The 16,698-nt window shown below is 32.8% G+C and overlaps 3 protein-coding genes across 8 annotated transcripts in view; 2 read left to right on the plus strand and 1 right to left on the minus strand.

Moving 5' to 3' along the window:
* Positions 1-366: 366 nt before the first annotated feature.
* Positions 367-16,698, minus strand: part of Sting (transmembrane protein sting) — a 37,620-nt gene continuing 21,288 nt past the window's right edge. Inside the window, exons 1-2 of one of the 2 annotated variants that reach the window (XM_076444047.1) lie at positions 5,035-5,613; positions 367-4,947 (exon numbers count right to left, since the gene is read on the minus strand). In XM_076444047.1, the coding sequence (XP_076300162.1) occupies positions 4,252-4,947; positions 5,035-5,241 (903 nt within the window). In that variant the 5' untranslated portion in view covers positions 5,242-5,613 and the 3' untranslated portion in view covers positions 367-4,251. Of the gene's footprint in view, positions 5,614-16,698 lie in introns of those variants that run through there. The other variant, XM_076444046.1, reaches the window with a different exon arrangement.
* Thor (eukaryotic translation initiation factor 4E binding protein thor) lies at positions 1,791-3,882 on the plus strand. Its single transcript, XM_076444050.1, has 3 exons — positions 1,791-1,932; positions 3,317-3,466; positions 3,535-3,882. Exons 1-3 carry the CDS (start codon positions 1,791-1,793, stop codon positions 3,582-3,584), a joined length of 342 nt encoding a protein of 113 aa, XP_076300165.1. The 3' UTR covers positions 3,585-3,882.
* On the plus strand, positions 6,514-16,246 carry LOC143218675 (macoilin-1). 5 transcript variants are annotated; one of them, XM_076444012.1, is made up of 12 exons: positions 6,514-7,421; positions 8,490-8,631; positions 8,724-8,850; positions 8,995-9,124; positions 9,233-9,305; positions 9,384-9,594; positions 9,701-9,962; positions 10,046-10,291; positions 10,604-10,762; positions 10,993-11,271; positions 11,569-11,762; positions 12,247-16,246. In XM_076444012.1, the coding sequence occupies exons 1-12, from the start codon at positions 7,342-7,344 to the stop codon at positions 12,507-12,509; spliced, it is 2,166 nt and encodes a 721-aa protein (XP_076300127.1). In that variant the 5' UTR covers positions 6,514-7,341; the 3' UTR covers positions 12,510-16,246. The 5 variants fall into 5 exon arrangements, with proteins under 5 accessions (XP_076300127.1, XP_076300123.1, XP_076300125.1 ...); XM_076444008.1 differs by having other exon boundaries at positions 6,517-7,421; positions 10,586-10,762; XM_076444010.1 differs by having other exon boundaries at positions 6,529-7,421; positions 9,233-9,299; positions 10,586-10,762.

Below are 16,698 nucleotides of genomic sequence, written 5' to 3' on the forward strand. Positions count from 1 at the left end.
TTTATATCTTGTCAATAAAAAGCTATGAAAGTACTTTCTATCGTATTAGTTGTATATTTTTGTGTCTCGCTAGAAATAAAAACAAAACTCGAATCTGTTTCGGACGTGTGTTATGTGAGAACTTTCGTTTTTAAAATTTAATTAAAAACAATAACTATAGGAATGATTTCATCGTATCATGGTTTTCGGAAGTTTGAGTATCTTCTCATGAATTCTCGAACAGGAAGCAATGAACAGGAATTTACGAAAACTGTTCAATATTAAATCATAGAATATTACAAGCAATTCTTTAAATTGGCATCGCATTATATAAGTTTCTTCTGTTTATCCATTGTAAAATGTCAGTGATCAAATTGAACTAACAAATTATTATTTGTAAGTATTCATTGCTTCTCATTGTTCATTCCAAATACATGCAATATCTGTTCACCTTACCATTCTGTACAGTGGATTAATATGTATCTCGATATTAGCGATTATATATATACTTTTAAATGTGAGGTTTATATATTGAATGAATACACGTTTAAAACATCTGTAACTATACGTGATTTATTTTTAATGATGAAGTATAGTGATTTATAAAACAATAATTTAGGAAGACTATTCAGATCAAAATACCTCTGCTATGCATTTGAACAGTTAACATAAACATGTATTTGTACAGACATATACTTTCTTTGTTCGTCCTGTTAGGTTTTCAGTCATGAAATAGTACGTTCAACTTTTGCAATATATCTCCTCATTTATAGATTATATTATATTTGGCATATCGAAGATTGTACATTAAAATACCATAGTCGAATCTAATTTCGTTTGTCCTGACGAATCTAATGTAAGCGATAACACTGATTTATCAATTTATTTTCATAATCATTATATATATGTGTAAACAAAAAATGTATCCTTTCAAATAAGTTCATATATATTTGTATTATATTACATTTTAATGTGGTGACAATTTTGTAACAATGGAAATGTGTATAAATTCAATATTTACTGATGAAATAATCAACGAAGTATTTTCATTTTACATAATCTATAATTTTCATTACTCTAGACAGGGTTTAGTAGAGGACCCTTACAAAAGAAGAAACATTATTTTAATAAAAACTCTCATCGAAGGCCTGTCATTTCTAAAAAAAAAAATCGATACTGGCAAAATAATGACTTTAACCCCCCCCCCCTTTATAATAATTTAAATTATTATAAAGAAGAGGTTGCGATCAAAGTGCACGTTCGAATATGAAATCCTTTGAACAAAGGAGTTACCAAGCTTCAACAAGTTTGTTCTCGGATCGTTTCATAGACGTCGCTAAAAACGCTTTCAGAACATTTCCATAGTTTCTGAGAAGTTGGAGAGGGAGGCGACGTGAAATTACATAAAACAATTACTTATCGCGTGGTGTTAACGAGTCACGAAATTCTAGTGCGCGCGTGAAGGTTTGTTTTCTTAGTTGACGTGCATGTTTATCGATTGTTCAAGGTTAGAATAACATAGAGTAACTTTTGTATAGTGTTTAAAAATCGCGGGCACGGGCTTCTGTAAGATTTATTGTGGCGATTTTTGTTTTTACTTTTACCCTTGAACGATCGAAAATACATGTCCAGTTTAAAATCGGTGCGCAGAACGTGCCGTTTTACAGAAATTACGCAGTAAATACATGCATTCTGTTGTCAACAAGATAGACGTATCGTCGATAGACCGCTAATCTTTATTTCCCGTCTAAACCGATAGTATTAATTCCGTGTTTTTCTTTTTCCTCTGCGAAGAAATCAAAAAATCAAGTATGTCTGCGTCACCCATTGCAAGGCAGGCTACACAAAGCCAGAGCATACCTTTGAAGAAAATATTGTTCACCGATCCTAGTCAGTTACCTGCTGATTATTCCTCCACCCCTGGTGGAACACTTTTTTCAACGACACCTGGAGGTCAGTGATTTTGTTTTTGTTAATACGATCTCGTTCGATAGTTCGATAATTAATAGAATGTGGATGTTTATGTATTATAAGATAAAAATTGTGAGAAATTGATGAAAATATACATTTTCTCTGTCAATCCCCTTGAAAAATCGAGTATAATATATAACCGTACCTGTAAATTCTTCTTTGGAGTTTTTATTTTTGTACTTGATCTATTGACTTCTGTCAGAAATGCATAAAATCCGCATTCTACACCGCGGATCTCCTACATGAACAATCCTCTGCGAGTTGTATATTAATCGATCTATGAAGTGGCTAATAAACATTAGTATAGCTACAGAAATCTCTCTTAATTGATCATAATTGAAACTTCTATATATACGAACGTGATTTTGAAAAGATTAAACTTACAATACACGTTTTGAGTATGATAGCTTTGAGTAAGCTTAATTTCAAAGTTCCTTTACCATGGCAGGAATAAAAATTTAGATGTAATATTTGAAAAAGATTAAATGAGTTTTTATTGATTATTCTTTCATTCCGAATGTACAACTTCTACATAAAAGGATAGCTATAGTTTTACTTATGGGACAAGTAGAATTTATAACTGCAAAAAAAATTTTTTTAATTCATAAAATAAAATATGTAAGGTTGTAAATTTTAAACAAAGATTTTGAAATTTTATAACAAACACATAGAATATAGAATTATTGTATGTAGAGTAGATAGTAAAGATAAATCTTGATGAAACATTTCATAATTACAACTATACTGTTATAATTTTATAAAAGCTGCAGATGAAAGGAGAATAAAAATATTTAATGAAAATGCATATTCATTTGTGTTGGTAAGTACATATTGATTTAATTTCTATTAGATCAATGTAGAAACGCAATCACACAATTCTTTCCTGCACTCAGTTCATCATCTATACTTTTCTAAATAAATTTATATATTTTTATTATTGTAGTGTAGTGATAAAATAGACAATTGTTAGTTTAGTAGAAGAAATAGTTTTCCCAAAATCATCTTTCTCTGTAGATACATGGTTTCTATCACATTTAATATAATTAGGTATTTTTTAAATAAAAATATTATAAGTTTTGTCAATTGAAGAGGTACAATGCAGTTATAAAATTAATCTTTTACATACGAACACAATAAAAATTTAAAAATATTATAGAATTGTGCCCTGTTAAGAAAGTTTCATTATACAAATCTTCTTTGTCTAAATTTTATAACTTTTTTATGCCAACTACATCGAGTTTTTATTAATACTTATGCACTCCTCACGAGTTTTTGAGATGTATAAAGAATACAATGATTATGATTATACTTTTTAGACGATCAGACAGTGATTTTATCAATTTCAATATAAATATAAATTGTACAGGTACCCGCATAGTTTATGAACGTGAGTTTTTGATGAACTTACAAAATTCTCCCATATCACGAACACCACCACAGAATATATCTGCGATACCGGCAGAATTGTTAAAAAACACGTCTTCGAATAGTACAACACCTGTGAAAACTAACAGAGGTCAGTATACTGACATAATTTATAAAACATGACATTTTCTAATAAATTTTCTAATAAACTTATTGCAGACACACCAGCAATAGAGGAGTCTGCAGAACAATTTGAGATGGATATGTAATAAACTCTGTGATTACAATGTGTTCGCATTGCATTGGCCATTTATATGAATAGTAATAATCAAGTTAATTGAGGAAAACGTATTAGTAATGTACCCTTTTGTATAAATATACTATTGGACCTTACAGATGTAAGTCTTCAAAATAGTTTCGTTAAAATGATTAATCATGGTTGATACAGTGACAGCAATTCATCATTCTATTTGCCAGTAAAGATAAAAAGCAATTTTATAATAAATTATTTTATATTGTACTACAGGCAATGGAACCATTATCAATAAATAATATTTTGACATGACAGTCAGCTACTATATTTATTTTACATTCTTCAGGTTCAATACTTTAATTTACAATTATGTAGAAGGTAAAGATTTATGCATGAGGAATTATTTAAAAAATTTATTTCTTTGGATACAGCTCCGCAACAATATTACAAAAATAAATAGCTAACAATTTGGACAAGTACATTCTAGTTATTTTGATAAAGTAGCATAAATTAATTACTTTTAGTGTTGCATAACTTTTTTAAAATCGCTTCTCCCACTGTATCTTTCACGTGTTTGTAAGAATTACTTTAAAGACAAAATGGTTTGTCTCCACTCTTACTTTCATACCTGAGTCTAGTAATATTTTATTCTAATCAGTTGATCAGTTGTAAAGATACACTCTTTATGTTAACCTTTCTAATATGACTTTAGCAACGTTAACTTTGGTTCCGTCATCATTGTAATCCTCATAATAAATTACTTCACAAAGATCTTTACATTCCAGGTCATTGTCTACTAACTCTTTCAACTTCTGGTAAAATTTATGTATAATATCTATACGATGTTTTTTGTAGAGATTTGTTTCAGGATGAGAGTGCTTCTGAACTTCGAAGAATGTCAAGATGGGTGTAGCACCTTCTGCTACCACATAAACAGGGGTAGAGTTTGACTTTATACCGTCAGGATAAATTTTATAGACATTATTGCGATATCGTCGTCCTTTTACTCCTGCTCGGTTGCGTACTTCCTCTTCTAACTCGACTGCGCTCTCCATCCATTGATACGAAATTTCTTTAAAATCTGGTGGGATGTATGTAGACGAAGGAATTAAAATAAATAACTTATGGGCAGCTATTGTTATATTATTGCGGTCCTCAAGGTTTTCAATCTTCTCGATTAGACCTTTTTGAGCTGTTCCCGTTGAAGGCAGTACCAGTTTCAAATATCCATAGTAATAACTATAAGCCATGCCAGTTCCATAGTCTAGACCTTGCATTGCATCAACCTTAGGAACAGTTCCTTTGTTCGCATTGATGCATTTTACAAACACAATTGCGAGTATACTCCAACTTATGAGTAATAATGTAAATGTTTCCATCTTTTTGTAGAAGAGTTCGTATATGTAAGGACAAATAATTGCAAACATTATTAAATGAATAATGTAAATTTTCATAAAAGTGTCTACCTTAAAAACCTCTGTCATTGCATCTTGCAAAGTACTGTTAGAAGAACTGTCACACAGATTACGAAGAAATCTTACTAGAAGATCCACTGTCATATAAAACGTATTTAAACTCACTATCATAAGTACGAGATCTTTCCCACGAACTTCTGAATTTTTCATATCACATATATAAGCCATTGCTGATAATTTCGCTGCAGTGCAATTCATAAAGATAACCTTATCTTTTAATCAAAATCTTTTTCAATCTCTCTTGTAGAATATATTTTATATATTCCCGTAAGTATAAATATATTTACGTATGTTTTCAAACATGGTCCACACTGATCCACACCGATAGGCTGGAATAAAATGGGTGGGAACGAGTTTATAAAGTGGAGGAGAGAGAATGCCAGATCGAAGGAATAATGTGGTGGGGTAAATAGTGTAAGTGATGAACAGTGATGAATATGAACACTATCGACTAACAATAAGCAACAATAAGTCGATAGTAACTGTTACGTCTGTTACTATATATGTATATTTTCAATCGATTGGTTTTACTGAACTATCCGACTACATTCTGCAGGGGGGGGGTGGTACTATGTATTTTCAATCGAATGTTTTACTGAATTTTACGATGGTGGAGTAGTGGGAGGTCCATGAGTGGGAGTCACCCGTGGTGGGAGTATTACCATATGTATATTCAATTGTTCTACCACAAATATTCTTCTAACATATAAATAATGTATATTAATTATTAGACTGCAGATTTTATGCATTTATAACAAAAATTGGCACGTATATATAAAGTGTCAACGTATCAGTTTCAGTTTAATAAAATAATTAAAACAAGAAAGAAATTTTAATTTAGCCTCAGCTGTGTCTTGGAACCGTGCTTGGAACCGACGCAGACGCATTTTTTATTTTGCATAGAGATGTTATATTATTATAATAAACCAGCCGTTCTCCCGTGATGTCGTGACCAACGAACAGCATTTGATTTTTATTATATAGATAGACTCCGGATTGTATGCATTTATAACAAAAATGAGCAAGTGCAATTTAAAACAGTGAAAATATTAAAAGACTTTAATGAAGAATATTTTATATTTATAAGCTCTTGCGTCTTGAAATTGATGCGCAAACTTTTTATTTTGCATAAACATCCGGAGTCTAATAATAAATTTTAAAAATCAAAGAATAGTATCCCTGGCCGGATCCGTGTTTTGGACAATTATCGAGAAAACACGTATGTATATATTATATATATATATATATACGCTGTATATCATGCATGAAACTATCGACTAAATACTATATTGTCGATAGTTTGAATTTAGTCGATAGTTCCCCCGCCACGTACTGATGTAAACGCGGCTTTATCAACAATATGACGTCACGCAATTGGTCAACATTTGAATTCGAAGTGTATTGGTGTTTAGAGCAAGCTAGATTTTAAATGCGATTTATATTAAAAAGTGTTTGTGTTATATTAAAAAGTAGTGTAGTGTGTCCTGCTGAGTGTGGCGTTGGCATTGGCTGAGTCAGAATCCGTCTGGTGTAGCCGCGCTCTGATTGGTCCGTGTTTTTCGTGAATAACTTGTTAACAAAGCCGCGAAGAAGATTTTTGAGAACGAAAAAGTGACTTGAAACGATCTCAGGAATCACCCTTTTCAAGGAAGTACAATATTTTCGAGGGTGCGGTAATGTGAGAAGAAACATAACCTACAATGAAATAGAACGGCATATGAAGACGATACAGATGGCATTGGAGGTATTATGACGTATGTATAAGTAGGTAGTAGTGGTAGTGGCACAGGCGGAGTAATGGTGGTCTGGTGGGGGTGACGTAGATGCTAAGGGAAAGGGAAAAATCCCGCGAACAGGGAATTCTCCCGGCAACCCTGAACGTAAGTGAAACAAGTCGATTGACCTATGGTGCAATCGAAAGCACACACGATCGATAAAGGCTATAATCCAGACTAATCTCAAGCAACAATTCGCACTGTGAAACACGAGTTTGTTCGTCGGTACGTGAAAGAAAAGCCCGTGGTAACTTGTGAAAAAGCTTGTCGTGAAGTAAATATTCCAGCAGGTGATATTTGCTGGTGATTAGCGCCATGTCCGACAATGGACCAATCAGCTGCTTGGTAAACCGCTGTAAAACCTCGAATCTGTCCGCAGACGAATGACAACAAAAGAGTCTGATAGAAGTCGCGCGCGAGACAGTGGATTTTTTCACGAGTCCGTAGAAAATTTGCGGTTTTTTCGGTTCTGTTGCACGCCGCGAATAACGTCGCTTTGGTCGTAGTGAAAGTGTCGAGGAATATGAAGAGAAGAAATGTCGAGTGCGGTAAGCTTCGGAGGCCCTTGAAACGCAACAAGCTCACCGAGGGAATCTACGGAAGGTAAATTTTTCGCCGCCATATGTCTCATCGAAATGGCTAATTTTCAAAATAATCAGAACCCTTGCGGCACAGTTCTCTCGAGTGCTTCGAACTCGTCGAGATCAGATGCTTCTCTGTTCACCCCAATCAACCATAAGCTTTATCAATCGCCGCGATACCCTTGTGTCGGTGCGAGATTGTCGGCCGCTTTTCAGAGGCTGGCATGACATAACTTGACATTTACCAAAACTCTGACCATGTGTGCCTGTTTTCGTAGAACCAGCCAGAACATTACGTGTTTATAAACCCCCGTTCGAAATACCAAACAATTCCGATCAGTAACAATCACGAAGATCGTTCGGTACACGACAATACACTCGTCTTCGGTTTTTTACTCGTTACCGGTTCTCATTGTATATATAATTATGTAATTAAACTTTTATCAATGCAATCGCACATTCAGTTCTTTACGTTTACTCGTGTGCATGCACATTATCCGCATTCACAGCATTCGTTGTTTCTGAAACTGTGCGTTTGTAATGTTTCCACTTGTTAAAGCAGCACACAGTCGCATACAAAGAAAGATGTGTATTCATCACTGGAAGAGATGCAATAAATGATCATTCTTACATCTGGCTCTAGATCCAGATCGAATGTGTCATAATTTTTCTTTACTTCGCGGCAGGACACAGTATTTTTTCAAAATAAATGCAATTTATTTTACCATCAATTATACTTTTTCTTACCAGAAATTTATAAGCATTAAGCATTAAATTAATGATTCCTTCATTTTCATATTTTCTCTACTAACCGTTTCAGTTTTACGCAGCGCGACTGTGCTGTTCAAATTTCATGTCGATCATACTACTTCGCATTTATCAACATAGAAACAAAACAGCACGATCGCACTGTTTGGCACTATTCAACATGATTTTTGAAACAACCCCTAGCACTAAAATGATTAAATATTTTGATAATGTTTTACGAGTAGATACTGTAAACTGTTTTGGTACGCGTAATATAATTTCTCTTATATACATATACACATCCTTTTATACTGATAAGTAATAGTTTCATTTTTTATTTCAGTACATTGCTTTATCTAAAATTTCTTCTACTATGGGCCATGGTAATTTTGGCAGACTTCATTTTAGAATTCCGTTTTGAATTTTTGTGGCCATTTTGGCTACTTCTCAGAAGCGTTTACGATTCTTTCAAATATCAAGGCTTGGTAAGTAACTAGATTACATTACAGAATTTTATCCAACGTAATCAACTACATACAATTAACTTTTACAATAACGTAAATTATTATGTTTTCAGGCCTTCTCTGTATTTTTTATTTGTATCGCGCTTACATCAGATATGATTTGTTTCTTCTTTATACCAGTGCATTGGCTGTTCTTTGCTGCCAGTACTTATGTTTGGGTACAATACGTGTGGCATACAGGTAAACCTATAAAACGTAAATGAATATTTTTTTAACCTGCGGATTGGGGACGATAAATATGATCACCCAGTCTACATGTTAAATAATATTATAGCTATATCTAAATAACGATACAAATGCTAATATAATACTGTTGTTGAATAGACAAAGGTGTGTGTCTACCGACTGTGATGCTATGGTTATTATTTCTATACATAGAGGCAGCAGTTCGATTAAGAGACTTACGACATATGCCCTTCCACTTGGATCTGTGTCGACCATTTGCAGCGCATTGGTATATATTTATTTTTTTCCTATAAATAATAGGAAAACTTTATATCGTTTAATATTCTGTTGTTCCAAGGTATCGATATCAATACTGTAAAATACTGTTCGTTTTCAGCATTGGTTATCCTGTAGTCACATTAGGTTTTGGTTTTAAAAGCTTTATCGGTCATAGGATGAGAGAGGTAAAAGTAAATTCAAACTTATAACCGATATCCTACAGAGAAACAATGTTACAATGTCTACATGCTAATATTTCTTTTCACCAGAGAAAACAAAAAGATGTGGCAAAAGAGAACGAATTTTATTTACAATTATTGCAGCAAGCACTGCCTTTAGAACAACAAATTACAACAGTGCAACAAATTCAGCAAGTTCAGTCACAGTCGCACGTTAACTCATCGTTCGAGCAACACGTGAAAATACAATCTAATAAATTTTGTCCACAGTACAATCCAAGTCCCGAAAAGAGCAGAGGTAGTTTGTATTTATTTTCATTTTTCTGTCTGCGTTCTGTCTATGCGGTAGTCCTTTATAATCGAGCACTGTTTGATAATTGATAATTGATAATTGAATGCGTTTATAGGATGCAGTAATAACTCTGCGGAAGTAGGTATACAAAATGGTAATTTACATATAGGTTCACAAATTCTAGCGCAAGCTCAAACCGCTACGACGAAGAATAATCACAGAAAGTCATTAGACAAAGGTGAGAAACAAGAGGAACAACAACACAATAAACATAATATAACGAGTATATCACAGTCTGATAAAAATGACAAAAGGTTTATACATACTAACGGGAACACCGTTACACACAATGACATACAATTCATTGACAGGGTCGGGTAAGTAATCGTCTATACGCGTCTGTGAATGTAATTCGTGGTGTTCGGAGAATTGACTAAACTACAGAATATGTAAAATACAGATCTGTGAATGATTTCGATGTGAATGAAATAGAGAAAGACAAATTTGTCAAAGGTGGAAACTGTGGGCACACCACAGTCAAGTCACAGACCAATGGCTCTGTGACGGGCAAGTGGAATAACATTAAAGAAAGTCGAGAATCCTCGTCCACTGTTAATACTCAACGTGAGCGTAAAACTCGTCAGATTAAAACCCCAGTTGATAATATAAGCGAACAACAAAAACAGCAAGACGAATATTGTCAAAGGTACATCGCTTGTATTATTCAGTTATATTATGACCAAAAAAAAAAAGAGATATTACAGTGTTTCAGTTTTTTGTATCCTTCTTCTATATAATAACGAATCTTAGGATGAATCTTCGAACTTGATATACTTTTTATTTCTGATATATATACATATATATAAACACTCGACAAAAGAAGAAATTGCTATACCTAGGTTTGAAATTTTTCACTAAAGACTTCTCTCTTACCGAAATCGCAGAGCATTAAGTTTATGTCAATATTTTTCTTTAGTGTAATCTGATATCATTTAAATAGGTTACTGATGTGTCGCAGGCTCGAGGCTGACATTAAGCGCTTGAAGTCAGACTTGCAATCCAGCCGACAGCTGGAACAGGAACTTCGTTCGCAAATAAATACTCTACAGAATGGAGAACGTCAAGCTAAGGACGACATAGAGCAACTTCAGCACGACAATGATCAGTTACAAACCAAGTGAGTAAATGAATATTTAAAATTAAACACCATTCGTTGAAATGGGATTGTACAGAGTGAGAGAAAAATAATATTATCATTAATTACCATGTTCGTTAAGTTAAAGTTGAATACAAAATTTGTATATAAAGATGCATTTAGAAGACACAATACTCTCTACACATTTATAAAACAGTGTTTCAATTTTTCCAATGTATGCGCAATTTTTTTTATATTTGTGTACTTAATAGATTAAATGGATTAGTAATAGCTCGTCAATCAGATAAACAAACGATGACGTCATTGGAGAAAAGAATCGCAGAAGAAAGGAAACAGCGAACAGCTTGCGAAGCGACTTTAGTTTCCGAAAGACGAGCAAGACGAGCTGCGGAAGAGGCACGATCTGCAATTCCACCACCTCCTCCGCCGCTTATCAGACAAGAGTGTACTGAATCGTGTAAAAGTCGTAGAACACAAATGGAGCAAGATCTTAAAAATTTACGACGAGAACTTAAAACGAAAGACGAAAGGTAATTAGATATATTTCAACAATGCGCAGGCTGTTTACAAATCTCTGTCGTTCGAAATTACTCCCGAATTGTAGATGACTTATTTATTCTAGTTCATGCAATGCATATACTCATATAAATTAAGAAATGTTTCGTATCAGGAGATAACAACAATTAGAATTATGTTCTACAGCAATGCATTTTGTTCGTTTCCAAACACTCTAACTACTACATTCTTCAAGTTTCGAATTATGCTACCAACACGTTGGTCGTGTGTTCGATAATTTGATCTGTACAACATAATGATTTTGTCATCAGGTGCAGTGTACTGGAGAAGGACGTCTCACGTTGTAAGGAGAATCACAAAGAGTCTGAAATTTTACTTGGAGCACTGAATGCGCTTCAAGACAAAACTGCTCACTTAGAAGACAGTTTAAGTGCAGAGACGCGTATAAAGCTTGACTTATTTTCTGCACTTGGTGAAGCCAGGAGGCAGCTAGAAATTAAAGACAGTAAGTAACACTTGCAGTCTAGTCATAACTTTGCCATTTCAATGGATTTTAGTATCAAAGATTAGGAAAGAATTTTTAAGGTTCTATACTTTTGAAAAATCGATTTCTCGGACCAGTTACACGAGAATACCCCTTTAAGGAGTTATATACATTCGTAAATACTGAAACAATTGGTTTTCTCACACACAATTTCTAGAAAGAAAATAAAATTATATATTTATTTCCAAGAATTAACTTACCTGAGACTTTTTGCGATATACTTGCACAGGGATAAATAGCTTAGGAATATACAATAAATGACTAATAAACAAACACAAGGCGCAAAGCCGCGCTCAGCCAGATCGAATTAAAACTTTTACAGAATATTTTTTCAGAAAAAAGCATTTTTTAAAAATCTACTTCTCCAATCTTTACAAGTGTGTATAACCCCTTAAGGCAAACTGTAGGATATACATTATATATCGTACATTTTATGTTAAATCAGGTTTAATTAGATCTCAAGAAAAGGAAATTGAAATGCTAAAAACAAAAATAGCCCAAGATTTAGCTGTGATGCCACAAGACACGTTTGGTCCTGCGCCAACCTGTGCGACATCTAAGCTTCGGTTGAATAATGAAGTGCGAGTAGCAGTTACAAAAATACGTTCTAATGAAAGCCCCCGCCCAGGTTGTACAGTGTCGAACTTGGATCCAAACGCGACAGCATATACACCTAAGAATTCCCTGATAGCGTCTACCGAAGCTTAAAGAAATTGCAATCTTTTTTTGCCACAATTAAGACTTCACAAAAAATCGATTATAGATTACCTAAACATGTTTCAAGTGTGTTTCTCAATGGAGATCGAAACGCGAGCTTAGATTTTACACACACTTATTTTATCGTAATGGAAAAGAGGCAGGGGGTTTTACTTGCCACCGGATATTTCAAATTTATCTAGAAAACTTTCTTAATGCTTTTTGATAAAAGATACATATATACGTGTTATATGTTTACGTTTAATTTTTTTCAAATCTGAAAAGAAATAACAGTTTAACTGTAATGAAGCTTTTATAATTTAATCGCATACAAATTTCAACATCTAATATTGTTTTATTGATGATCAGTATGTAGTAGTTTTTGTTCATACTATCTTTCGAGTCGGATGCACGGAGATGAGATCTTTCAATGTCTTCCATGAGAGACTTCGAGAAACATGTTTGCATCTCATTTTGTCATCTCAAATGACACACACTGTTATTAACTATACATGACCATAGGGCGCGGCTACTACTGAGTTTAAAGAATATTTAAAAAGTTAGTTGCGTCCTGTTAAACAATGCTGTAGGTTGATCTTGCAGGTGCCCGTCTCATTTGTTTCATACAGATACGTGACAGAGAATTATTCGAAAGTTAGGAAAAACTGACATGGAGCAAAACAATAACATGTATACATAACCAATCATCGTAGATAATCACACTGACCTTTATATTAAACTTAGTACTTCTATGTAGATTTTATATATAAAATATTTTCTGCTGAGATCGCATTAAATATTAAACCAGTGAACGGTTCGTGAAAGAAAGAACGTGTGAAATTTCAAATTAATATACATATATATATATACACATATATATATATATATTTTATTAATTTTTTATAGTGCTTCAGTTGTATCACTTTTCAAAACACCGTAACTATAGATACAAAGGGAATGTGAAAAAAATAGCATTAAATTCGATATCAGCGTGTTAGTAGCGCTTATTTCTTACTTACTAGAAATATATATAAAAAGAAGACTAAAAGGATTTAGTATGTACGTGATCTTCCTACAGCATACGCCTAAATCTATGACGACTTGTTGTAGGCACAAATCTTTCTCAAGTCGTAATACGAAGCTAGTCCAGCATACAAACTGTATTTAATGTCTTTGGCAAGTGAAGCCATTTTAAGTCATGTGATCATCCAGAACCAGCCATTAATATACATTGAAAAAGAAAAAACACCTGCCGTTGTTCGTCATTCAAGGAGATTGATAAAAAAAAAAAACAAATGCCAGAAACGCCAAATTCATTTTGAAACGATCATCTCGTTATATATGTCGATACTCTTATTTCCGTACTTTTTTAAATATTTTTAAATGCCTATAATTTGTTAGTTTAGCGATATATATATATATATTTTTTTTTTCGTGTATTGGCTTTCGAACGGTATAAAATAAGCGTTGAAATATTTTGTAACTCGTTTTCCGAGGGTGTGTACAGTTTTTAATGTGATAACTAGACGGACTTGTAGAAAAATTGTTAAGTTAAACACACGCGGTATAAGTTTGTTTTGCGACGGAGAAAGCAAATTCGTTTTAATTCGGAAAATTGGTGGCTTAAGTGAATATTCGACTATCTTGTAAAGTATACTAGATAAATTATAGATTTAAAATTTGCATTATTTTGTAATGTCATTGGTAATCGGATTATACGGCACTTTGTTAACCTGTCCGAACGGAACAGTAAGACGAAGGATTTTCCTGTAAAACGATATATTTGCAAATGTTACGATTTACAATTGTTTTCTAAAAATACAAATTATATGGAATAAAACTTTTCACCACTCTTGACAGTGCATAGTAGTAGCAATTGTAGGATAAAATGTTTTTTATATTATTTTTATACTATAACTTTCCCTTTAAGTTTGTAGTTTTAATATCTAGTAGCACTAAATTGATATTTTTTTCTTCGTACATTTGGAGATCGACATAGAAAGCACGTGCATGTATAACAGCAATGCTTCATAGCTTTGTAAAGGTATTAGAATTTATGTTCCGATTCTTTCTTCTCACTTTTTTTAAAAACATCTAAGGGTTAACAATAACGTTACAGAGTGTGCTACTATGTTATCGTTTAAGAAATGATACGGTAATGAAAAATGAGAACAATAGAAATGGCATTACAAGTGAAAAGTTTTGTTTAAGATTATAATTCGGATTTTTGAATCCGCAAGAAAGCCAGTACCTGCTTACTTCAATGAACAATTAACGACTGGTTGATATATCATAAAAATCATTCTTCCATGATTGTATATATAAGGCACTGTCATGACAATTTACTAATAGCATAGTGGATCATGACCAACTAGTCAAATGGATTTCTATAAGCACAAATATTTATTAGGTATCTAATATTCATTTGATATTTCTGCCTTACCTGAAAAAGCAATAACAATTATTACTTTTTTCTCTCTTCTTAGGTTCCAAGCGATATTCACAAATATTTATGATTTTCTCCATTGATTAATTATCATATTTCTTGGATGATCCACATACTAACTCTAACTGCAGAATATTTATGCACCACGTAATACTTTCACAGGTATTCTTCAATTTACACGATGATTGTATTCGAAGCATAATTGTTATGTTTCATTATTTATACATTATATGATATTATATTGTTAGAAACTAAAAGACCGGCGCTTATTTTATGTTAACACGAATAACATATAGAAACGCGGAGAAACCGTTTTCGCTCGAAAAAGATTAAAGCATATCAATACAAAGGTCGTGTAACTCTGAGAAAGCCTTCGCTTCATTTTTATGTTTCACCATCGAGAAAACTATTAATTTCTCATGTTTTTTTATTTTTTTTTTTTTTAAATCATGTAAATATTTTCTTTTTTAATCTAACGATTCACCGATGTTGGCAGTTCTACTGTTGAGGGTTACTGTGCTTACTTCATTACGTCAGTGCGCCTTGATAGTTATAGTTTTGCAAAAAGAAAATAGTTCTTGAATCGTACACACAAGATTTTCTTAATTTCCTTCTTGGTTATTCTCTCACTTGATTCGGTGATTAATGTTTCATTCCTAGGCATTGTTTCTTCTTAGTTTAAAGCTTAATTGGACTGCTATCCGTGTCAACTTGTATCATTGTATGCATAAGTCCTTGATGTAATGAGACAGTGTAAATAATTACTTGAAATAGACCAAACGCAAACAAAAATGATTGAAATTGTTTGGGCACTTGCGTGACACAGTCAAAGTGCTATATATAAGAGTTGTTAATATAATTTATTGTAATAGAAAAATGCTTTCTTTTTTTTTTAATATACAATCTTGTTATTCGAAATCTTCGTTCGGTTTTCATTTACGATCGAAATATAAAATTAAGTTAAAATTAATCATTCAAAAATAATAAATGTTATACCGTTTTCGGGGTAGCGACAAAATGGTAACGCAGTATTATAATCAGAGACTGTGGACAAGCTGGAAACGTCATCATACTATATGTTTGTGTCAAATAACATGTAATAGTTCGTAAACAAAGGATGTTGTTTAAAAATGAACGTTTTCTACAACTAAACATTCTATTTGTACAAAACAAAATTCTATGCGAACTTCATTATTTACTAGATATTGTTTTATGTAACATATACATGCGATTGAGCATAATGTGTCGTTAAATGAGGAAAATGAAGAGCGTGTTTTTACATTAAAAAAGAAAAAAAGAATCATTGATTTGAGACGAATGGTTTCTTTCGAAAAAAACGACGTGCTTGCAAGTGCATGTTAAGTACCTGATCAGGGAACGCTCTATTAGTTTGTCGCTAATACAGAGTGGCTCAACAAAACATTAAATCGTTTAAACAATTCCGATTAATTTCGATGATGTGAGAAATAAAGTGTTTCTCATACGATTAAAATATATTTTAGGAGACAATATGCTGTACAAAGATTCGTTTATTAGTTAATCTCTTCTTAGAAAGCTTTGGATCATTATAGATTGGAAATCGAAGGATCATTGTTAACCAATTATATTTTATTGTATTAAGTTGTTAAAAAGAAAAAATCGTTGCATAATACTGACATACTGGCAAACATGTACTTTCTATGAAAATGAAAATAATTGAAAAATAGTAAAACAAAACTGTTTTTAATGAACTCCATTATTTGCATTTTACAATAT

The sequence above is a fragment of the Lasioglossum baleicum genome, chromosome 20 (genome assembly GCF_051020765.1).
Source record: "Lasioglossum baleicum chromosome 20, iyLasBale1, whole genome shotgun sequence".
NCBI classification, from domain to species: domain Eukaryota; kingdom Metazoa; phylum Arthropoda; class Insecta; order Hymenoptera; family Halictidae; genus Lasioglossum; species Lasioglossum baleicum.

Bases quoted from the DNA above. Each gene is read 5' to 3' on its own strand.
- LOC143218675 (XM_076444008.1), top strand. From the start codon at position 7,342: ATGAAGAGAAGAAATGTCGAGTGCGGTAAGCTTCGGAGGCCCTTGAAA. The intron at 8,632-8,723 runs GTAAGTAACTAG...TTATGTTTTCAG, and splicing joins CTTTCAAATATCAAGGCTTG to GCCTTCTCTGTATTTTTTAT. The intron at 10,292-10,585 runs GTACATCGCTTG...TCATTTAAATAG, and splicing joins CAAGACGAATATTGTCAAAG to GTTACTGATGTGTCGCAGGC.
- Thor (XM_076444050.1), top strand. From the start codon at position 1,791: ATGTCTGCGTCACCCATTGCAAGGCAGGCTACACAAAGCCAGAGCATA. The intron at 1,933-3,316 runs GTCAGTGATTTT...TAAATTGTACAG, and splicing joins TTTTTCAACGACACCTGGAG to GTACCCGCATAGTTTATGAA. The intron at 3,467-3,534 runs GTCAGTATACTG...AACTTATTGCAG, and splicing joins ACCTGTGAAAACTAACAGAG to ACACACCAGCAATAGAGGAG.